Source organism: Sphaerodactylus townsendi, linkage group LG04, assembly GCF_021028975.2.
Source record: "Sphaerodactylus townsendi isolate TG3544 linkage group LG04, MPM_Stown_v2.3, whole genome shotgun sequence".
NCBI lineage: Eukaryota > Metazoa > Chordata > Lepidosauria > Squamata > Sphaerodactylidae > Sphaerodactylus > Sphaerodactylus townsendi.
Genome location: NC_059428.1, coordinates 149,063,041 through 149,085,551, shown reverse-complemented (window position 1 = coordinate 149,085,551; position 22,511 = coordinate 149,063,041). Strand labels below are relative to the sequence as shown.

Genomic DNA, 22,511 nt, shown 5'->3' with positions numbered 1-22,511 from the left:
ATGCTGGTGTCGAAGGGAACAGGGGAAACGGGATCACTGTTAAAATAATTTCAATAGAATGCCAGCAAAGGATTGAAGATGAAAAGATGACGAACACCTAATGCAGCCAGATGTTGTGTTTAATGTGACTCTTAAAGTCCCCCAGCATTCGCTTCCCACCATGTTTTCAGCAGCAGCAGCTGCACCGCAAGGTCAGAAACAGGTAAGAGAAGCAACAGGCCCTGTTGATCTGGCAAACAGGCCGGAGCAGAAACTGACAAGATTTAAACAACATTTATCATGTTCAATACACATTCCTGAATCTCCAAAAAAAATTGCATAAGCACAAGTACCAGGGGAAAAAAGGATGTTGTGCTATTTTCAAGTCAGTCCAGACAGAAATAAATGGCTTGTGTGTAGAACAACATTTAGGCTTAACCAAGAGCGTACAGACAAAATGCTTAGTATTAGAAAACGGATTAATGGGGGGGGGGAGGGGGGCCGCGAGTGATCACTGGGCACCTTTAACACTTCCAAAGAGGTACTGTTAAAAGTCATACAAATGTTGACACTAAATGTATCGATACAAAACACCTTCCACTGTAGACAACACAATTATTGCTACAACACAGAAGGGCGGCAAAGTCAGTACACGTTTCAAGTGTCTGAGATCGAGGGAAAGTCACAGACCGCGCAGCAGGTCCAAGATGCCTGGCAATGTTTGAAAGGCGAAACAAAGCGCCCTCTCCCTGCTGCCAGAAGAGCGGCCTGGCTCCTTTCTAATCTACAGATCTTGTTCCTTGAAATGTTAACATACTTTGGCAGTTAGGGCCACAGGCAGAAAGCTACCTGGGCACTTGAAGAAGTACAATTCATCTGACTTGCCACAAAACTGCAAAGCTTCCACCTGCCCCGCTCAGCAGGCCACTGGGGCCAAGGTGGATCTGCCAAGGATTCCTGCCAGGTCTTTCCATCCAATTCTCAAGAAAGATTTGATCAGGAAGCACCATGCAAGTAGCTGTACTTGCTTTCTCAAAACAGACTCTCAAATGGGCAAAGAACAAAACTGACACCAGAGAAATCCCACCAAAGGCCCAGCTGTTCCCAGCAGCTGAGCTGGGTAACTCCTTCTTCCACCTAAGGCTTCCAACTTTCAGTCAGACCTACAGGTTTTGGTATCCAACAACAGGTACAATTTGGGAATCTCCAGGTGTTCCGGCCCCTTACTGAAAATGGTGTTTAGTCTTGCAAAAAATACAGTTGCTGCGGTAGTGTGTAACAAGAGAACTTGAGGAGAATCTCTAGAAATCAAGCACTTCTCTCTCCCTTTTTCTCCTTTTCCCTCCTCATCAATAAAACTGACGTTCAATATATGATAATTTTAAAATAGACATCTGAAGTCCTTCCTAACTTTGTACACAAACGTCTAAAGTGGAAGAACACATGACACAGACAGAATTATTTGTGTTTTGCATACTGAGCAAGTGAAAAGGGGGAGGGAGGGCAGAAAGGAAGGATGAAAACCCCCCTAGACAAAAATATGAGTGGCTACTTTCCCCCTGAAATCACACTTGCCTGAGACTGGCCCTGAGTAAGAATCAAAACTAAGCTTCATATCAAGTTCTAGAGCGTCTGTCCTCAAACTGCTCAGTTCCCTGAATTTCAAAAGAGTCGGTGACAGTTTCCCACAAGGTGCCCGATCCCCTTCAGCCCAAGGAAGCTAAACTTCAACCTGACCCTTTAACGCTGCAGACGCACTGGCGCTTCTGCGACGCCAGCAAGCGGACTGACGCAACACGCTTCCCTCTTTGTTCCAAAGTGCAATTTTAAAGGAATTTGTAAACAGAGAACTCGAATCGAAAGTTAGGTGCTAAAAGCATCTCAAATGTGCAAGCAGCAATCACGTACATTACAGTAACCCAGGGGAGATTATCCGCCTCGAACAGCTAAGGGCGGGGGGAGGAGGGGACGGGAAATAGCTTTTTAAAAGCTGAAGAAGTTTCCCTTTCTTTTAAGCCTTCAGAGCAGGAAGGAGATCAGCGATGCTGTCGACATAGTAGTCAGGAACCAGCTTCTTCCTCTCAGGGCAGTCGCTTTCCATGTGCCCTTGGACTTCCTCCAGGGTGCTGACCCCCGTGAGGGTGAGCAGAGTCGTCAGGCCGCAGTTGTTCCCCATGAGGATGTCTGTGTCCAGGCGGTCGCCCACCATGATGGTGCGGGCAGGGTCGATGTCGAACTCGCTGGCCACGCACTCAAACATGTACTGGCTGGGCTTGCCAATGATGAATGCCTCGCGCTCCGCCGCGGTCTCCACTGCTTTGACGAGGCAGCCGGTTCCTGAGGACAGAAGGGGAGAGGCTCAGAAAGCGGAAGGCGGCTCCATTGTCTCAATTATTGTCTGGAGTAGGAACTCTTTGCAGTCAGCTGCAGAAAAAAGCAACTTGTGTCCTGTAACACGTGTCAGGCTAGAAAATACAAAAGCCCCCGACTATTTTTCTAAACACGGGTGTCGGCACTGACGAAGTGTCCATAGGTGCCCACGGCCACCATGTTGGGGATCATTGTCCTAGAAGATGAAGAGTTTGGATTTATACCCCCCTTTCTCTCCTGTAAGGTGACTCAAAGGGGCTGACAATCTCCTTTCCCTCCCCTCCCATACACAACCACCACCCTGTGAGGTGGGTCGGGCTGAGAGAGCTCTGAAGAACTGGGACTAGCCCAAGGTCACCCAGCAGGCTTCATGTGTTGGAAATACCTTACACCTGGCCTATTCCAAAGCCCACCCCCACCCAAACCTGCAGGGGTCCCCCCGCTCACCGGGCACGGCGCTGCCCCCCTCCAGCGGCAGGCGGTGGTCCCGGTTGGTGGCGGCCAGGAGGCAGTCTCCGCGCAGCAGGTAGCGCAGGGCCAGGCAGAGCTTGCCGTAGCTGAAGTGCTCGTCGTACCCCACCAGCACGGCGCGCACGTCCGCGTCAAGGGGGGCGCGCGAGCCGAAGTGGGCGGAGTCGGGCGGGGGGGCGGGGCCGACGCCCAGGTGGGCCACGCCCGCCGCCTGCAGCTCGGTGCTCAGCGCGGCCCCGCCCAGCACGTAGGCGGAGCCCCCCGGCGGGAGGGCGTGGCTCAGGTAGCGCGCGGCGCAGTGGGCAGAGCCGAAGACCTGGCGCGGCGCGGCCGGCGGGAACCCCAGGCGCTTCAGCTTCTCCGTGTAGGCCAGGCGCGTGCGCGAGGAGTTGTTGGTGACGTAGCAGAGGCGCTTCCCCTCCGGCCCGGCGGCCTCCAGCAGGCGCAGCGTCTCCGGCGCCCCCGGCACCGCCGCCTCGCCCCGCCACAGCACGCCGTCGCAGTCGAAGAGCACCGCGTCCGCCCCCGCCAGCACCGCACGCGCCGACGCCTCCTCCAGCCGCTCGCACCGCTTCTCCGCCGCCGACGCCATCCCGACGGGAACCTGCGCGCGGCTTCCGGAGGGGAAGGAAGGAAGCGCAACGCAAGGCGCGCTCCCCCCCTCCGCCAACGCCCATTGGCTGAAAGCGGGCAGCCTCGCCCTCATTGGGCGGAGGAGGCGCGCCGGCCCCGCCCCCGCCCGTCTTCAAGGAGACTCGGAGGCCGTCTCTTAAATGCCGCTGAGCCTCCAGGTGGTCCCGACCGCCTCGGCCGCTCATTGGGTGACATGGAGCGCCGGCGCGTTCCGATTGGGCCAGCTGGTTCTCCGCCTCAACCTTATTGGCTAAGCCAGAACGGAGCTTAGGGTGTCGTCCCGCCCTTGCCGCGCCTGTCATCGGCGCCGCCGGCTCCGCCCTCTGCACTGACATTTCCTCGTGTATGGGGGCCGGCGGATGGGAGGGGCCGGCCCCGACTCAGCCATTGGCTGCCCTTGGCCCCGCCCACCGCTAGTGCAGGCGCCGCCCACCCGAGGGGACAATCCCTCCGCGGCGCGGGGCTCGTTGTTATGACGACACGGCCGTAAAGCCGCCATCTTGGGGGTTGCGGCGCCTTGCGACATGGAGGCCGCGATGGCAACGAGCGCTGGGCCGGCGGGGCTTACGGCAGCTGAGCCACGGGGAGTGGAGCGCGCGGCGGGGGCGGCCTGCAGCCCGGGGCCGCCGCCCGCTGCCGCCTTCCTCAGCCTCCCGGCGCCTTTCGAGGAGGAAGGTAGCCAGCCGGGGGGGAGGGGGCGGCCGGGGGGGAAGGAGGGGCCGGTGGATCCGTAGGTGACGGCATAGCCGGGGAGAGGCGGGGCGGGGGGAGCCGGCAAGGCGGCCCCTGCAGGCCTGGTTCCCGGCCCCTCCTCGTCTGCCCGCAGGGTGCAGGAGTGTCGGGCCGGTGCCCCGTATTGAAAGGCGGAGCTGCTGAGCCCCTCCTGCGGGGCCTTGCCGGTGGTGGCTCCAGCCGCTCCCCGACCCGTCACAGCTTTGCCTCCGTGCCAGGGCGAGATCAGTGCTGACCGACAGGGCAAGTCTCGGGGGTCCGGGCCCTCCTGCACCACTGAGACAATGACTCAGCAAGGGAGCCTTTCCGAGCAGAAGTCCAACCGGTGGAGCGTCGCTTGCCTGCCAGAGGGAAGCAGTGACGGGGGTCAAGACCCCCTGGGAGCCTCCACCCACCCCCTCAGGATGCATTTTCCACACACAAATCCCCTCCCCCTAAAGCCCTGCAAAGGGGGATCTCAGCCTGCGGGTTGTGCGTTTCAACAGCGGCAATAAAATCAACCCCCTGCGTCCAACTTCTGCTTTCAGTGTTAACCCGCTTAGCCCACCTGCCTGGCTTGTGCTGACAGGTAGAATTGCCAGGTGGGGCCAGCAACTCTCCTGGAACTGCTGCTCCTTTTCCAGACTACAGCGACCCACATTCCCCTTGTGGAAGCGGCTGTTCTGGAGGGTGGATTCTATGGCTTTGTACCCCAATGAGGTCCTCCCCAGCCCTTCTTTAAGTTCTCTAACCTGGAGCTGGTGACCTTTGCTTCCTGCCAGGGGTGAGCTGGTGGCCTTGTGTAAAGGCTGAAGCAACTCCAGCTGAAAAGGGCCGTGGGTAGCTGCATGGGGGTCTCTCCAGCGCTGCTGCAGGTCAGAGCAACAGAGGCCCGTGCTTTGGCTCGGCAGCTTTGTACGGCCCCTGGATGAAAGTCAGAACCCCCACGCAACTTTTCCGAGCTGCTGTGCGTCGCTGAAATCTCCCTGGCTCAGTCTTGTCTTCCCAAGGTGAGACCGCAATTTTCTTGCCCTCTGGATTTCAGATGAAGACGACCGGCACAAGTGTGGCCGCTGCCAGTCCGAGTTCACCTCTTTGGAGGAATTCGTCCAGCACAAGTTGCAGAAGCTTTGCCAGAGGTCCCAAGAGACGACTGCAGCAGCAGCAGCAGCAGCCCCGGCAAGTTCTCTAAGGTTGGGAGTGGATAGGGGGGGGCTTCTCTGGGCTCCTTGGTGCTGCGATAGGAACATATAGTCACACCCAGAGGAGTAGCACATTATCATTCAAATGTGTTCAGTTAAAGGATCCTATAACATTCTTCCCCCCTTCCCCTTTATTCTCACAACAGCCCTGCGAGGTAGATTAAGCTGAGGCAGGATGACTGGCCCAAGGTCGCCCAGTTAGCTTCCACAATAGAGTGACATTCAGACCTGGATCCTCCATGTTGTAATCACTACACCACACTGCCAAACGTTGACTGTGGGGATGGCGAAGTCTTTGATACAACCCTGAGTAGAGATGAGAGTCAATGTGGTAGAAAGAAAAAGAAGAAGAGTTTCGATTTGTATCCCCCCTGGGTCCTCAAGGCCCAGGCTTGGATCCTCATTTTGCCGTGGAAGCTCCTCACCTTCCCCTTCTTGGCTGTGAGGATAAAATGGAGGAACAGGAAGCGATGCTATAGGTTGCTCTGCCTTCCCCAGGGGCAGAAAAACAAAGTGTTTGACTGTCTGAGTGAACGCACAGAGTGGCAGTTGAGTAGCCAGTAGGGCCAGCTGTGGTTGAAGAGGGCTGCAGTTTAGATCTGGAAGCTGTCGGTCAGTCCCTTTGAGCCGCTGCCCCCAGGATCTCGCTTTCCTCACTGAAACCCCGTTTCTTGCCTCAGGTGGCCTCGTCAGCAGAAGAGCCCATAACTGTGGCTCACATAGTTGTGGAAGCTTCTCCCATTACAGAAGAGATCAGCAGCGCATCTGCAATCCTAGGTGAGCTTGCGGCAAAGGCTGCTGCTGTGACTGTCCATCCAGTTAGCAGCTGCAGACTTGGGTTTCCAGAAAACTTCTGACAGAGTTCCCCAGTGGGGGCCCAGGCACAAGCACGGCTGTGGAGACGGGGATGGAAGAGGGTGGTACAGGACTGAAGTGGAAGAGGGGACTAGAAGGAAAGTTTTCAGAACAGAGGGCAGTCCGCAGAGAGACCTGACCAGGGTATCTATGGGGTTGCTGTTGTTTACTTTGTTATCTGTAAGTCGGCCGAATTTGTGGATGACATCAAATTATTCAATGTGGAGTAGATGGACAGTTCTAGGAGAACGCTTCCATGCTGGAAGAAACAAAATTACCCGTAAGGTTCTACATAAACATATAAAAAGATGTCCATCCCACCACCACCACAAAGCATATACACTGATTATCCAAGAAAGATCTACGACAGTGAAAATGTTTACGTGCTATGTAGGCATAGCTCAGTGTTAGAGAACGGGCAGGTAAGCAAGGTATTATGATGTCTGATATTACGATGCCTTTTTATGAGAGTAATTGCATTGAAGTTTTGGTCACCCCTACTGCAAAGTGACTATTTTAGAACTACGAAATGTACAGGAAAAGAGCAGTCAAGATAAACCAGGGATCTGAGTGTCTTCATTTTGAGGAAAATCTAAGGCATTTAGAGCTTGTTTTAAAAGCCTTACGGGGCTATTGGCTGCAAAGTTCTCAAATATTTTAACTCATCTGGCTGACACATATGGGGAGGTACCTGGCCCACTATCCCTGCTCTGGATCCCCTTGAAGTTTCCTGCGCTGGTCATTGTCTTGCCAATCCACAGTTGTCTTTGCCGGTATGCTGAAGCCAAAGAGAGGCTGGTTTTGGCCAGGTGGGCTGCTGCTAAGGTTGTAAGTGTCCTGCCATCACCCTTTGCAGGCAGCGGGCACATCAAGGAAGTGATTGTCGTTGGTGACCACGTCTTTGAAAACCCCAACGGCCACATTGATGGCGACGTTGCTGAAGAGGAGCAGGAGAGCCCTGAAGACGTAGAAGGGGCTTCTGTGGAACTCGTCAAAGTTAAACTGCTGGTTAACCAAGAAGGACGATATGTGTGCGAACTCTGCCACAAAACATTTAAAACGGTACGTAAGGGCTGAACAGCACAACGTGCAAATCGGTCCTTGATTAAATGCTACCAGCCCTCCTGGCGTTCTCCATCCTTCCTCTCCTTGGGGGTCTGTGTCTGTTAAGTATTGTTACTGGCTCCTATGCAGAGTTTGTTCTTGGGGATTAGTTCCTTGACGGCAGAGCGTAATGCTTGCACCCTGTGTGTCGCTGCCTCTGAAAAAGAGATTCCTCCTCTCCCACTAGGCCAGCATTCTCAAAGCCCACATGATCACTCACAGCAGCAGAAAAGACTACGAATGCAAGCTGTGTGGGACGTCCTTCAGGACAAAGGGGTCACTCATCCGCCATCATCGCCGCCATACAGGTGAGGGGATGGGTTATAACATCAGGGGACAGGTGTGCCGTCCTGTGGTGGTGGGAGTCAGAGGGGCCAGTGAGAGTTAAAAGCAAGATCCGGGGGGGGCAGAGATTGGTTATTGAGCTCTGAGAGTCACGTCACTAGAGTGGCCTTAACCAAACGGCTTTGACGACCTGTTTGTGGCAACTGGCCCTGTTCATTTGCTGGCCGTGAAGCATGGCCCTGCGTCCTACCCGTCCCGACACGGTGATGGCCCTTGTGCCAAATGCATCTGTGGAGAACAGAGACCTTTCAGCGTGGCGTAACTCTCACTGTCTCAACCTGTCCAGATGAGCGGCCATACAAGTGCAAGAAGTGCGGGAAAAGCTTCCGTGAGTCGGGGGCCTTGACTCGGCACCTGAAATCTCTGACTCCCTGCACAGAGAAAATCCGCTTCAACGTGAACAAAGAAATTGTCGTCAGCAAAGCGGACGTAGCCCCAGGTCAGTGGCCGGGCTGGGGGTGTTTCCCCTTCTGTTCAGAAACAGCGTCGAAACTGATGGCCGGTGGTCAGAGCTGTTTTCCTGGTCCACGGGGGGCTAATGATGCTGGTGACCCACCTCCTTTAAAAAAAATGTACCTGGGGAGTCTCTCCCACGAGCATGGAGTCATCCCTGCCTTGCCTGTGGTTGGCCCCCTCCCACGGCCCTCCTGATACGGTAAAGAGCAGCTCTCAGGAGGAAGGCTGCGGGGCCTATCTTGCAGGGTTGTTATGCAGATTACAAAGGATGTTTGGGAAGCACTGTAAAGAACTCTTGCCTACTGCTGGAGGCTTTGGCAGTGCTCCTGAGCAAGCAGTGGGCATGAGGAGCCACCCCAGAGTTCCCACGGGGGGGGGGGGGAGGACATTTGGGCCTTGTCCCACGGGACCTGACTGCTCAGTGCCCACTGAGCAGCGTGTGGCTCTCCTGGAAGTTCCTGGCAGCTTCAACACTCTCAGGGTTGTTTCTTCTCGGCCGCAGCTCAGTCCCTTGATCTCCCTTTACCTGTTATCCTGGGCTTCTCATGGATCAATCGCCAAAGGGAACGTCCTTCACGAAGTCCACGTCCAGATGCAGGAGATCTCCACCACAGAGGCCAAATTGGTGGACCAAGAGGTAGGAGCTGCCTTGAGAGGCCTCTGCGTATCTGGAAAGAGGCTGGCCTCCAGGGGTGGGCTTTGAGACAAGCACAGCTGGAGAGAAAAGTGGGGGGGGGGGACTCTGCTGCAAGTTGTGAAAACAGACTGCTTTGTCCTTAGTCTTCCAGTCCAGAGGAGCTGTCCCCTGAGGGAGAGGACCATGAGAACTTGCTGCGAGAAGCCATGAGGGATTCTGGGATTGTAATAGGGCGCGTGTCCATGGAGGAGGTGACCAAATGCGATGGTGGCGCAGGTGGAGCTACTGCACCCCTGGAGTCAGACTGCAAAGAGGTGGACGTCCCGGAGAAGCAGTGTGAGGAAGAGTATGAAGAGCAGGTAGAGGGGGTAAGATATTCCCTGCAGCTTTTTTCCCCGGGTGACACTGAATTCTCCTCGTTTCCAGGAAATGAGGCAGCCCGGGGGGGGGGAGGGGGGGCAGAGCGGTCCCCTGCTTCTCACACAACCTCTCCTGGCTCGGGAGTATAGTGCGCCAAACGATACGCAGGTGAGATGCTAGAGTGGGGTTCTCTCTCTCTTTCACAGCCAGACACCAAGACGACAGACGGAAGCGAGCAGCACGCGTGCCCCTACTGCAGCGAAGTCTTTCCGGAGCCCAGGGCCCTTGACGTGCATGTCAGCGGACACCTAGGTAAGGGGGCCCCTTGCACAGAGGCCACGCGGGCAAAGCCACGGAAGTCCCTCTTTCCACCTGATGGGAGCCACAGTGTTAGCTCTGCAAACACGTAGATGCTGAAACTCCTCCCTCACAGGATGCCGAGCATAATTTCTTCTGCAGAGAGGGAGGGCCATGACCTTGGACAGCTCCTGCAGCTAAACGCCTCACTGCTGCCCCGGCCCTCTTTTAATGGCAACGTTCTCTTGCAGTGCCTTTATTACTGTATTTTCATGTGAGCTTGAGGGAGGAGTGTCTGGCTGGCGTCTCCCCCCAGAGGCTGTCTGGATTGGCGGTGCACAGTCCCTGTAGAAAGGCAGAGTCCTACTGGGTGTGTCCACAGTGGGGCATGTGAAGCCGGAGAGCTCTGCCATCACCCCTGAGCAGGAATTGGATGCGACAGATGCCTTTCCTGACCTCTTCCTGCTGCTCTCCAGGGACGTGTGAAGTCCCGCCTCCTTTGGGGGCCCCTCCTTGCCTAATTTCCCATCTCCCTCCAGACTGCAAACCCTTCAAGTGTGAGGAGTGTGGCAAGGAGTTCACAAAGGGCTACCTGTTGAAGAAGCACCAGGAGGTGCACGTCAACGAGCGGCGGTTCTGCTGCGGGGAGTGCGGCAAGCTGTACAAGACCATCGCCCACGTCAAGGGGCACCGGCGGGTCCACTCCGAGGAGCGGCCCTACCCTTGCCCCAAGTGTGGCAAGAGGTACAAGACCAAGGTAGGAAGTGGCCTTTCTGCTGTGGGTGGGGGGCTTCTGATCGGCTCCCAGCTCAGCCCTGCCTGGTCCGACGGCAGCCGGCCACTGGATCTGCTCCGCAGAAGCGCTGCAAGTTAGGAGCAGGTGTTTCCCCACAACAGGGCCAGGCTATCTTGGCACCCCTGAGAAGGGAGCTTGTGGAGGTAGCACAGGCGTGAATTGGCGCTTGGGGCTTTCAAGGAACTCAGAGTCCCGGCTCCCCCTGGGTGGTTGGCGGGAGCTGAACGTCGGCATTAATTAACAGTAACTCGGTGTCTTCAGTGCCTGAAGCCTCCACTTGTTCCTTCTCCCGAACAGAACGCTCAGCAGGTCCACTTCCGGACACATCTGGACGATAAGCCGTACGTCTGCCACTTCTGCGACCAGGGCTTTCGGGAAAAGGGCTCCTTGGTGCGCCACCTGCGCCACCACACGGGCGAGAAGCCCTTCAAGTGCTACAAATGTGGCCGGGGCTTTGCGGAGCACGGCACCCTCAACAGGCACCTGAGGACCAAAGGTGAGTCACAGATAGCTGGTTGTGCCTCTTGGCTCCCGCCAAACTGGTGGAGGCCCAAGCGAAGCCGCTTGTGTCCCCTGCCTTCCAAAACGAAGAGGCCTTCCCAAACCAGCCGAGGCTTCAGGCCTTCTCTAGTACATTGTCCAGCTGGAAACATTGATCACCCTGAGCTAGGATCTGTGGGTAAGACACAGGAGCCTGTGTGTGCTGGTTTCCCTCTTAGCGGGAATGCTCACTGTGGGTCTGCTCTGTCTGGGTCTGCCGCTTCAACCTAGGAGGCTGTCTGCTCACTCTGAAGGAGGCCGAAGTGGCTGTGGTGTCGGATGAGGGCCAGTCGGCAGACAACTTGGCCGCTACCGTCATAGCTGAAGAGGCCCCAACGGTCTTGGTGGAATTTTCATCCGTTGTGGCAGACACACAAGAGTACATCATCGAGGTAGCTGAAAAGGAAGGCGGGATGGGGAAGTGACCGGGCGCAGTAGAGCAGGCATTTGACGCTGGGCTGCCGGCCCAAAAGTCTGGCTGGTGAGTCACAGCGGACTTTGCCTGCCTCCCTTGGAAAGCAGGGGGGACCTTCTGGCAGTGGAAGCGCTCCTGCGGTCACTGGAGCCTGGAGCTGTTCTGCTTTCCTGTATGGTGAGCTGCTTGCTGCTGACCTGGTGGAAACTGCTGCCCCAGTTTGTTTGGCAAAGCCAAGCCCAGTTGAACATGTGCGCCTCTCTCTCTCTCTCTCTCTTTTAAAGACAGCTACTGAGGACATGGAAACCAGCGAAGCCACAGAGATCATAGAAGGGACGAGGCATCAGGTCAGTGGTCTACTGGGTGTCCTCCTTGTGACTTTGTCTCCGAGACTCCATGTTCATTTAATTCTTCAACAAATGCAGCACTGGGGAACGGCTGACTGATTTTCAGGGGTGACATCCAGCCGGACAGGAAAATCTCTGACTCTGTTTTTTTCATTTTATCTTCAAAGATATACCTGCTAAAGACTATTATAACGATTAGCCAGCTGTCGTATCCTGCCCTCAATTTTTTGAGGGGAGATGAGCCCACCAGCATTTCTCTCAGCCAGCTGCTGAGCCCCCAAAACTGTTGCTCTGAAACCTTCACTGGTCTTCAGACCTGCCCACCCCCCAGTTCTTAGTGTCTGAATTTATTCCCCACTTTCTCAACCACATGGAGTCTCGAAGCAGTTTACAATCTCCTTTCCCTTCCTCTCCCCACAACAGACACCTTGTGAGGCAGGCGGGGCTGAGCAGGTTCAGAGGGAACTGTGACTAGCCCAAGGCGACCCAGCAGGGTTCATGTGCAGGAGCAGGGAGACAAGTCCAGCTCATTCGATAGGCATCTGCCAGTCTTAACCCCTGCACCATATGCTATGCTGAACAGGCCTCTAGATCACACCAAACTGCTCCCGGCTCCCTGAGCAAGACTTCTCCCCTTCTCCCTCGCCCAGGTGGACAGCCGCATCATGAAAGTCGTGCAGCAGATTGTGAGCCAAGCCGGTTCTGGCCACCAGATAATTGTGCAGAATGTCACGGTGGCGGAGAGCTCCGCTCTGACGGCCGACAGCACCGATACGATTGCCATCGCCACCCCCGAGAGCCTGACGGAGCAGGTGGCCATGACCTTGGCTTCTGCCATGGGGGAGGGGACGGTGCTGGCGACGGAGGGCAGCGGCGAGGCAGAGGCGGCCACCCTGAGCGAGAACATCGAGATTGTGGAACACCCAGGCGAGTTCGTGATCGCCTCCCAGGAGGGGGAGCTGGAGGTGCAGACGGTGATAGTCTAGGGCTCCGTGGTCCGTGCTCAGTCCCTGGGGGCTGTTCCCACATATCATTGCAACAGGTACATGGGACAGTGCCAAGGCTCAGAACTGGCCGCCCCTCCTTGACACCTGTACACCAGGTGTCACCAGAAACGACAGGCCCCTCACTGCCCTCTGGGGAGGGGGCGTTTGGACAGTTGAGCTCTGCTCCCGGGCCACGGTAGGTTGCAAAGAAGGCTAGAAGAAAGCACTTTATTCTTGGTCGTGGGCAAAAGGAGAAGCCACACTGTGTGTGGGCCATTTGCCTGCTTTCCTTTACGCTGCTTCAGGCATGGAACGCAAGCGCCTCGTGACGGACACGAACCTTCGAGATGGGCTCAAAAGGCTTCACCGCAAAATGCCACAGGTTATTCGGAAGAATACCTCCCAAGTGCTATGTAAAAGTCACACTGTACATTTCTTTTGTAACCACATAGCTTTTAATTGTACATTGTACAGTTAGCTTGTAAATAAATTTATTTCTAAAATAGGCACTTCTCACATGGGAGGCAGGGTCAGCACCAAACGAGTGAACGGTTTCAAAACGTTTTCAAAAAAGAAAGTGTCTGGTTGCCACCTGGCAAGAGTAGGCTCCAGCTGACATGTTTCTTGTTCTTGGGATAGGAACCCAGAGCAGCGCTTCAGCACTCAAGGGGGGCTGGGGTTAGGGGGTTCCTGCACAGGATGGGGTCCAGATCCTTCTTGGCAACTGCAGCTTAAGCACTGCACATCTCAGTGAACCCTCCTGCCATGCAGAACTGGTTAAGGACCGCCACAAATTCCCTACCAAATAAGCTAGTCAGTGGAGCTGTGTTGTACACAGAGGAGAAAGGGGGGTTGTGTAACCAGAATCTCAACAATCCACAATTTGCACAAAAAGTGGCTTGCAGTTCAAAGGCTCATGTCACTTACAAGTAGACCGTTGCTCAGTCTTTGGATGGCAAGCCATTGTTTGTGGAAATTGTGGATTGTTGATAGTCTGTGGAGCTGAACAGGATTGGTCCTTGTGTGATCTGAGCCCAGGCCTCTGACGGATCCAGTGCCATCCCTTTAGGGATCATGTGTGGAAAACTTACGGGTCAGCACTGCTGCTGCCACATCGGAATCTCTTTTAGGCCGTAGGTCCCTCAGAGGGGCCTGGAAGGACGATTCAAAAGAATTTTAGCTGTTTTCTTTCTGGTTGGCCAACAGCACTTTGCAGGGGCCGGAGTCCACTCTGCGGGCACCTCTGGCCGGTCACCTTCTCTTCTGTTCAGGGCTTGTTCGAGGTTTCACGATTTCCATGATGTTGCCCCAGACTCCTCTAGAGTAAATATTTCTGTATGCTCCACTCTTGAATCTTCTTGCCTTGTGCCACTCATAGCTCGTCTGGTTGTTCAGGGCCAGGTACAGATCAAAGCAGAAGTAAAAGCTCAGAATGACCGCGAGGACGATGACGAAGCCCAGCATGAACACTGTCCTGGGGAAGGCCAAGAACAGGTGCTGCAGAGGGGGGAAAGAACAGCCCGGCTGAAGCAGGATATAGGCCCCAAAGCCCAAGACAGTCCCTCCCCCCCAGCACAGGTTGCTTCCTCTGAGGCGGACACAGCAAAGGAGCAGGCCGGGGGGACGGGACGGTGTTCATTAAAGGGCTACATCGACATCCTAAGCTAGAAGTAACTCCTCCCTCATCCTTTGAGACCAGCTGTTTTCTCAGGCTTGGTGACAGGGCACCACTTGCCCTGGATGGAGAGCAGCCACGAAGGAAAGCTCTGCAGGAAAAAAAAACCCAGGCTAAAACTTTGCGACGGGTCCTTTCCATTATAAAACATTCACAAAGGTCTCCTTTGATTGACCTGGCATCTAGAACCCACTTCGTGCCTCTACTGAGGTCAGACCCAAGACTGGTCTGTTGCTGTGGAGTGTCAGGAAAAGTCTTCGCTCAACATTTACCTGGATAACAAAGGCAACGTCGACCGGCTGCTCCTGGCCTTGGTCGTCCGTATAATATCCCAGCATCAGGTTTGACAGAGAGACCACCCGGATGAGGAAGGCAGTGGTTACGGCCGCAATGGCTGCGGCCATGGCACTCAAGGAGAGCAAGTAGGCAAGGAAGAATCTCGTGTTGAAAGCCCCGATGCAGTTGTTGACCCAAATGCAGTGGTGGTCGAAGCGATGCACGCAGGCACAGCACACTCCTGCTCAAGAGCAGAACACGGTCACTGGGTTGTCGGAAGGAAAAGGCTACTTATGCAGCTGAGCCCACGGTCACTGGCACACGCCAACCAGGTGCCTCGCGCCTCGCCTGAAGCTCTGGGACAAAAAAGTGCAGCGAGAGACCTTCATGACATGCTTGCATGTCCAGCTGCAAAATCACTTCTGCGAGTGCTCCCCTATATTTATTTGTTTAGCTTATCTATAGCTTCCCTTTGTCACCGAGACTCTCTTGAGGCACGGGGTGTTAACAGCGTTATTAAACTGAAAGGCCCACTGCCTGTGCTAAGGCACATTAATGAGCGAGACGCCTGCCGTGGGAAAACAAGGCCCTGGCCGTGCTGGTGCTTAAACACGAGTGGCACCAGTGACTGTTCCAGACACAGAAGTAACAGGCGTTGTTGCTCTTCCAATAGGCAGGAGAAGATCGAGGGGAAGGAGCTAGTGGTGGCAGACAGACAAGAGGCAAGAGGAAGAAAGCAGAAAAGCTGGTTCAAGAAGGTCTTCCAACATCTGAGAGCAACTGGAGAGCTTACCACAGTGCTTGGATCTGGCCGGCTTCCTGGTGCTGCAGGTGGCACACTCGGCGCCTCTGTCAAACATCACTCCATCATACGTGTAAGCATGGAGGAAGAGGGCCTGGTTGGAGCTGGTTATGGCACCTACAACAAGGGATGGACAAATATGTCTCTGTGGAGGCACCTTCACCCCTCTTCCTGCGCTCTGACTTCACGTATCTAATGGCCAGGACAAATTCCAGGAGAAAAGCAATGTCCACTTGCTTGTGACCACATAGCCAAGAGCAGCCAACAAGGATTCTTCCCTGGAGACATGCAACCAGCCCAGCCCGTGTTCTCCAGTCAGCTGCATACTCTGCTGAGGGACTGGTCCCGCCCCAGAGCCCTGCCCACAGGTGATGGTGAGAACAGGATGCCTAGATCTCCTTATCCTGGGAGCCAGCCGGAGCTCAGGCGACGGAAGGGCTGCTTTCCCATTCCCACACATCAACAGCTGCATGCCAAAGAATGCTTCGCACTGACGCGTGGTTTTGTACAGGAAGCAAATGGTGTCACAAATTTATTTGTTTACTTCATTTGTTCCTGCCTTTCACCCCAATACCCACGCCTTTCTCCTTCATTTTTTCCTCACAGCAACCCCTTGAGGCAGGTGAGGTTGAGAGAGTGTGATTGGCCCAAGTCCACCCAGCAAACTTCCAGTGCAGATGCGGAGATTTGAACCCAAGTCTCCCAGATCCTAGTCTGACACTCTAACCACTATGCTACACTGATGCTCCAGCACATTCCCCTGAGAGGAGCCAGATGTGGCAGAAGTCACTGCCTCTACAGGGGGAGATTTCCTCACTGGCCCACAGCTGCCATTGCAGCTCAAGGTGTTGTCTTACCAGGGTCACTCCTGGAACAGAGGACGAAGAAGGCCATGTTCACAGCCAGCAGCAGGTAAGGCAGGAGGAGGAGGGGAAGGCCGAACTCCAGCTCCTGACAGTAGCCAAACACCTCCCAAGTGTATTCGCCATAGACCAGCACTTCCAAAGCCAAGTGCAGGATCACAAACAGGCTGTGTCTGTCAAAAGGGGAAGGCAGCATCTGCCACAAGAGGTCAAACAGCAACGCCCCAGCACCGCTTCAGAGGAACACTGCAGGAAGCACAGGCTCCGCTGCCTCTCCCCGCACCTCCAGTCCCGATCTGACATGGGCCCCCCTGAACCGGTGAATTATGATCTTGAGCATGGAGCTCCCACAGCATGACTGCTCAACAGAACATGGGCAGGGGTGGGAGGAGAGGGGAGGTCAGTGGCGCAGACAAATCAGACGCAGGGAAAGCATGCACAAAAGGGAGCAATACCGTGTGTGGAAGAGGCGGTGGAGCACCCTCTGAGCAGCTTGGTGAACTTGGCCTGGGATTACACAAGAAAGCACCTGTGCCAAAAAAGAAAACGCCACAGACATTCAGAGAAATCAAAAGGCCACCTCCTCTGATCTGGAGAAAATTAGCTCTGAATGGCACCTAGGCTCAATACCCAAAGAACAAGGGTGCAGTTATGGGATACCCTTGTAGGCTCCATGCAGCATTTCAGGCTAAATACACCCAGAGAAGCGCAAAGGAGGTCACAGTGGGATGGAAGCCGATTTGTGCCAGAAACTGGGGGCAAGGGTGAGTACACCCTTGACTTAAAAAGAAAAAAGACTGCAATAAATAAATATACATCTGGTTTCCTCCCAAACCTGCTGGAGGCCGGATGCACCCGACAGCCTGCCTTCTGCAACCAGCGTTAGAATTCCTTACCTGAGCAAGCCAGTTGATAGTCCTCGAAGGCAAACTTTGCTCCTTCCCAGAATAGAGGCAGACCAAGAGAATGGTCAGCAGAACCAGAAAGACATACAGCAGGAAGAGGCTCAGGAAGTCCATCCTGCTCCGCAGTATCCAGATGCTGACAGAGGGGCTCTTCCTCCTTGGTGTAGGGCCAACCGGTGAGGAAAAGCTCAGATACCCCCACCAGCAGGGGCTGAGGCAGGCACGGTTCTCTCGCTGTTAGCTGTAAACCACAAACAGAAAAGTGCACACTTGCACAGCCATTGAATAAGTGTTGCCAACAATCTGCTAAAGCCCTCTGACTTGTCTTTCGAGTGCTGTCTATCTTGAGAAGGGTCCCCACCCACTCCTGTAGCAGACTGAGTACATTAATGATGACAACGGCCTCCTCTGTCAGTTGCCTTCACAAGAACAGTGAGATGGAAGAGGTCAAGTCACCCCAGCCCCCCAACTCCAACATTCATGGCTGATCTAGAATAGGAACTCAAACATGGCAGGGACCCATTGGGTGCTTAGGCTTTCTTCATTATTAAAACATATATATCCTACTTATGACAAACTACCTCTGTTCACCACTTCCCTTGAAAATTTACAAGGTCACCTTAAATTGGCTCTAACTGTATTTTATTTTCTTCTACTGATCCTTGGTACCTGAGGTGGCTGAGAATTCCAGATCAGGACCACATGAAAGAATGAAGCCCCATGAACCCCTCCACCAAAATGGACTGGCAGCACCGCATTCCAAAGATAGGTCTCCCCACCACCACCACCACCAGCAGCAGCACCATCATCCCCGACGGAGAGCATGGATGTTGCACGCAGGAGCTCCTGGAAAAACCTTCCTTTGCCGACCGACCTGGGCGCTGCTGCGCTTGGTCTGGGCAGCCACGTGCAGCTTTCCCCATCAGTTGGAGATGCCCCACTGAGTTGATCATGATAAAGATCTCCCCTCCTGCCAGAGACCCTGGAGAGTGGCAGCCGGTGGGTGCCAGGAGGGGTAGGACTGAACTAGCAATTTCATGCAGCTTTGCTTTGCCAGGGCACTCCTACGGAACTCACCGCCACGTGCTACCAGCCCCTTTGGATCGTGATTACTCTTAATGGGTGCTCCAGGTGCCATGTGGTGGCCTCAAATCCTTCTGCCTGCAGGAACCCTTCACGCTTTGCCCTCACAACAACCCTGCCAGGTGGGTCAGCTCAGCCAGCCATTCTCAGCCTCCCCCCGTTTCATTGTGATTCCCTTTCTTGCAACCATTGCTCTCTACCTCTGTGCATTAATTTGGGGCCAAGCACGGTGGGGGGGCAGCAAAAACACCCACCGTGGAAGCCCCGCCCCCTCCCCCGCGTACTCAGCAGCTGCTGCAAGATCCTGCCTCACGTGACTCCGGCAAAGGCGCCGGAAGAGGGTCATAGAGTAGCCAGCGAGTGTCCCGGAAGTGCCTCCACAAAGGAGGGGGGACTTTGTGAATCTCGTTCCTTTCCAAGTCTCCCTTTTTATTCCGGATTAAGTGGTTTTGCAAGCAACCAGAATCGATTCCTAGAGGTGTCAAACTCGCGGCCCTCCAGATGTTATGGACCACAGTTCCCATCATCCCCGCCAGCATCATGCTGGCAGGGGATGATGGGAACTGTAGTCCATAACATCTGGAGGGCCGCGAGTTTTCCCCCCAAAGCACAATAATAAAAGCACCCCCGCAGAGACAGACAGCGGACCCACACAGAGGGGCAGCCCAGAAAGGAGCTGCTCAACTAAACATTCTCAAATGCAATAAATCCTTAATGCAAAAAGCATCATCTTAAGACCCGCAAATGCCCCAGAAGTCACCCCGTGGGGAGGGGGGGTGTCACCTGTTGTTACAGCAAAATTTGGTGGGGGTCTCTTGTGGAACCTGCCACGAATGGCATTTTACAAAGACCCAGAGCCCGCCCGCCCGCCCGCCCCGAAAAGTTTCTGCCCGAACAGGACGTCTGTTAGTCTTCAAGGCTCCTGCTGGTTTTTATCAGGCCATGGACAGCGCCTCCACCAGCGCGAGCTTAATGGCCACATTTCATGAACAAGATCCATATCTGAAGGCAAGCCTCCCGCGCGTCTCCCTTTTCGCCCTGCTATTTCACCCCCCCCCCCCTCTTTCTCCAGAGAGCTCAGCGTGTTGCACAGTCTTTCCAACAACCCGGTGAGGTTGGTCAGGCTGAGGGAGCGGGCCTGGCCCAGCTTCAATGACTATGTGAAGATCTGAACTAAACTCTCTGGAGTCCTACTCCAACCATTGCACCGCAGAACCTACTCCCCTGCAAACCGCTTTCAAACTGGTGGGGGAAGAAAGTCCAAGATAGGAGGACGTTTTATTATTGTTGATGTAACACGTTACGGCTTAATCATGTCTACTTTCGTTCACGAATACACAAGCTAGTTGGCACTAAAAGAGGTCTGCGAGATCAGTCAAATAACACGCAAAGTGCTTGTGCAGATCTAGTGAAAAATGGTCCAATTAATACTATCACTATGGAAAGGAGAACAGACAGAAAACAGTCTAAAGCCTATAAAATATTTTAAAGATCTCCAGGCAAATCAGAGAGTCAGTTTTTGTTTTACTTTTAAAAAACTGTTTGGCTCAGAAGTCTGCTAGCTCCTGTGACCTGTGCGGCCTTGAGAGCCCTTTGCATGGGGAAAGGCCGGGTAAAAACGATCAGTCCTTTAGAACAAAGTCTGGGGAGGGTGGATGCATGTTAAGAGAAATAACCTCAACTAGTGCTCATTGGTGAGGCTTTCAAGCTCTCCTCAACTCTTCCTCTGGCTGGATGTTAAGTGAGGTGGGAAAAGAGGCTGGGACAGAAAAGACGCTGCTCGGGACACATCCTCAAAGCCCCTCTGTTTGTGGATAGCTGCCATTTTCTAGTAATGCACCAGAAGTCCTGGCAAAGCAGCCTGAATTAAGTTAAGCCATTTAAGGTGCAGACTGCAAAATAACAACTCACCCAGGTAACACAGGGACAGACCAAACTGCTGTGAGCAAACGGCAATCAAAAGTTGCATTTTCAGAAACATGCAGACCATCCCTCTGTAGAAGGTGTTTAAGATGCAGTGGAGGCAGGGAGGTAACTCACTGGGTCTCTGTACCTGGGGACAGAGGAATGGACTAAATGTCCCCTGGGTACCCTCTCCCTCCTCACATGTCCTGTGGAGTGGTTTGCCAGCATGCAAAGAATAGCCAGCCCTGAGCTGTTCAGCCACCAGCTCCATATGGCTGGAATCTGGAGAGGGGATTTAGGCCTGCAGTACTGCGTGCCTCTCTCTCTCTGTGGCTAATTGGATCATCCCTCGGCCGGCCGGGGTCTCTCCCAGTAAGCCTTTTCTAATGTTGAGGATTGGATTTAGTGGTGCCACCTTGGCTCCCTGGCCCAGGGCAAATCACTTAATGCCAGCAGCAAATATTTGATTTCTTTTTATGGAACATAATGGAAATCACAAAGAGGTCATGATGAGGACAGAGGCGAAAGGGAATGTGGATTTCTCTGTGTGGAAGCTTAATTCAGTCCTACCCCCGCCCCCGCCCCCACCTGCTTTTCAGCTTATTCTTTGGTCTGTCAAACTTCAGCTGTCTCCGCAGGGCAAAACAACAGAGTCTTCTCCACCCATTAATGACTGCAGAAGCTTTGGTAGGCCACGACCCACATAAATCTCATCCACTGAGCATGTGTGTTTCATTGCAGACTCGCTCTTGATTTAAAGTCCCCCCCACACACACACACACTCTCTCTCTCCTCCCAGGAATTCCACATTTTCCTTCCTTCTGCTGAGATGAACTGTAAAGTTTTCCTCCTCTCCTTTGCCAGCCACCTGATTTTCTAAAACCATTAGAGTGAGCAGCTGAGGGGCTGCCCTTGTGAAGTGGAAGCAAGACCTCAACACAGCGTGGTGTAGTGGTTAAGAGCAGGTGGATTCTAATCTGGAGAACCGGGTTTGATTCTCCACTCCTCCACCTGAGTGGCAGAGGTTTATCTGGTGAACCAGATCATTTCCGCACTCCTACGTGCCAGTTGGGTGACCTTGGGCTAGTCACAGTTCTTTGGAACTCTCTCAGCCCCACCTGCCTCACAAGGTGGGGGGGGGGGAGAGGAAGGGAAAGGAGCAGGTGTTAATGAGTATCTACAGTGCTAATATTTTCCACTGCAGCTTATTTTTAGGGAACAGTCAAGGTGGGTGTTAAAATATTCAACCTTCTTTCCATTGCTTAATTTTCATTCTGGATCAGGCAGAGAGGGAAGGCCGAGGCTTTCCATCCGCTGAAGCAGTTGCATGTCAGGGTCTGACAGCCACTTCTTTGGAACACCAAAGGGCATCCCAGGGTCCAGGACTCTTGTAACAGCATTCCAAAATATTGCTACCCCCCAGCCACCCATTAGGAAGAGAGGGGAAGGGGCAGGAAGGTCAGATAGAGAGGTAAGATCCTCTTCTTTCTGCCCCCCAAGCATTTCCCCTCTGCTGCAATTAAGTTGATTGCAATATGCATTGTATCTTTGTGTTCTTTGCAAGCATGCTCACAACACCGCTCTGTCTCCCACCTTCTGACTGGGATATAAAGCCTTACAGATTTCCCTTCCAACTCCTGTCCGACAAAGCAAGGTTTGACTCTGTTCTTCTAAAAACAGGGCTACCCCCGGAAACTTCTTTTTGGTGGTAAAGCACAGCAAGTATGTTCATAATAAGGGCCTGTGCTCTTTAGGCCTTGAAGCTTTCTTTGGAGAAACAATATAGACCCTCAGGACATTTATCAAGGGAGCAGTTTTCTTCCTTTGTGCTGACAGATCTTCCTGGTTGTCACCATCCACCCCAAATCATCCCCAGGGCAAGAGGCAGCTTGAAGTGTAGCTGGCGGCAGAATAGCTGGCTGTCCCACACCGCCTGCGCTCCTCTCCCCGCTAACGACAGCCCTATTAGGTTACGGTGCCTGGGCAGAGTTTGCCATAGAAACTCAGACCCGGAGGTCTGTAACTGATCCAACAGCACAGAAGCTCTTGGGATGGCTGAACGGGTAACAGTCCTCCTCCCGAGCCACGGTGGTTGCTTTTGAGGCCTTGTGCCTGCCAGCGAGGTAAGCTTTGCTTGACGGGCGTCCGTATTAAAAACAACCGAACAACCACAGCCCCACCAGACAATTCTTCCATTCTTGTCAAAGGAACGTGTAGAAAAGGAAGGAAAACTCCTAATTTGCGGTCTGTGTTGCTGGTGGTGGGGTGAAAAGGAAGCCTTTTGACAACTACCTGAGGGTCATTCTGAGGGAGAGGAAGCTACATTCTACGGATAAACATACATATGGAGTCAGGCCAGTGGTCCCCCACGCCCAGCAGAGCAGCAACCAGGTCTCTCAGGTCAACAAGCAAACTCTGAGGCTTAGCATGGGCAGCCACCATGGACTAGCGGTATGCATCAGCTTCAGGGTGCTCCAAGAGCAGAGGGAAAACAGACT

The 22,511-nt window shown here is 54.0% G+C and overlaps 4 protein-coding genes across 11 annotated transcripts in view; 2 read left to right on the top strand and 2 right to left on the bottom strand.

Moving 5' to 3' along the window:
• Positions 1-101: 101 nt before the first annotated feature.
• LOC125432175 (phosphoglycolate phosphatase) lies at positions 102-3,560 on the bottom strand. Its single transcript, XM_048495593.1, has 2 exons — positions 2,797-3,560; positions 102-2,316 (listed from the first exon to the last, which is right to left on the bottom strand). Exons 1-2 carry the CDS (start codon positions 3,524-3,526, stop codon positions 1,991-1,993), a joined length of 1,056 nt encoding a protein of 351 aa, XP_048351550.1. The 5' UTR covers positions 3,527-3,560; the 3' UTR covers positions 102-1,990.
• Positions 3,448-13,009, top strand: E4F1 (E4F transcription factor 1). The gene is made up of 14 exons (XM_048495604.1): positions 3,448-4,128; positions 5,210-5,343; positions 6,047-6,143; positions 7,078-7,283; positions 7,513-7,633; positions 7,957-8,109; positions 8,582-8,763; positions 8,907-9,131; positions 9,330-9,435; positions 9,960-10,177; positions 10,514-10,712; positions 10,988-11,148; positions 11,456-11,518; positions 12,169-13,009. Exons 1-14 carry the CDS (start codon positions 3,978-3,980, stop codon positions 12,502-12,504), a joined length of 2,352 nt encoding a protein of 783 aa, XP_048351561.1. The 5' UTR covers positions 3,448-3,977; the 3' UTR covers positions 12,505-13,009.
• ZDHHC4 (zinc finger DHHC-type palmitoyltransferase 4) lies at positions 12,937-18,423 on the bottom strand. 7 transcript variants are annotated; one of them, XM_048495597.1, is made up of 7 exons: positions 18,363-18,423; positions 17,017-17,266; positions 16,576-16,649; positions 16,115-16,293; positions 15,249-15,374; positions 14,452-14,696; positions 12,937-14,001 (listed from the first exon to the last, which is right to left on the bottom strand). In XM_048495597.1, the coding sequence occupies exons 2-7, from the start codon at positions 17,137-17,139 to the stop codon at positions 13,756-13,758; spliced, it is 993 nt and encodes a 330-aa protein (XP_048351554.1). In that variant the 5' UTR covers positions 17,140-17,266; positions 18,363-18,423; the 3' UTR covers positions 12,937-13,755. The 7 variants fall into 7 exon arrangements, with proteins under 7 accessions (XP_048351554.1, XP_048351557.1, XP_048351552.1 ...); XM_048495600.1 differs by having other exon boundaries at positions 18,393-18,409; XM_048495595.1 differs by having other exon boundaries at positions 17,900-18,380.
• Positions 18,424-22,076: 3,653 nt separating this feature from the next.
• Positions 22,077-22,511, top strand: part of LOC125432170 (Grid2 interacting protein) — a 47,216-nt gene continuing 46,781 nt past the window's right edge. For both annotated transcript variants that reach the window (XM_048495577.1, XM_048495576.1), the window contains exon 1: positions 22,077-22,136. The gene's annotated coding sequence lies outside the window, so the exon portion shown is untranslated. The remainder of the gene's footprint in view (positions 22,137-22,511) is intronic.

Excerpts from the sequence above, each read along its gene's own strand:
- LOC125432175 (XM_048495593.1), bottom strand. The coding sequence starts at position 3,526 with ATGAGGGCGAGGCTGCCCGCTTTCAGCCAATGGGCGTTGGCGGAGGGG. Across the intron at positions 2,317-2,796 it reads GGGGGGCAGCGCCGTGCCCG|GAACCGGCTGCCTCGTCAAA; the intron begins GTGAGCGGGGGG and ends TTCTGTCCTCAG.
- E4F1 (XM_048495604.1), top strand. The coding sequence starts at position 3,978 with ATGGAGGCCGCGATGGCAACGAGCGCTGGGCCGGCGGGGCTTACGGCA. Across the intron at positions 10,713-10,987 it reads CAGGCACCTGAGGACCAAAG|GAGGCTGTCTGCTCACTCTG; the intron begins GTGAGTCACAGA and ends GCTTCAACCTAG. Across the intron at positions 11,149-11,455 it reads CACAAGAGTACATCATCGAG|ACAGCTACTGAGGACATGGA; the intron begins GTAGCTGAAAAG and ends TCTCTTTTAAAG.
- ZDHHC4 (XM_048495597.1), bottom strand. The coding sequence starts at position 17,139 with ATGGACTTCCTGAGCCTCTTCCTGCTGTATGTCTTTCTGGTTCTGCTG. Across the intron at positions 16,650-17,016 it reads CTATCAACTGGCTTGCTCAG|GTGCTTTCTTGTGTAATCCC; the intron begins GTAAGGAATTCT and ends TTTTTGGCACAG. Across the intron at positions 14,697-15,248 it reads GGCCAGATCCAAGCACTGTG|GAGTGTGCTGTGCCTGCGTG; the intron begins GTAAGCTCTCCA and ends GCTCTTGAGCAG.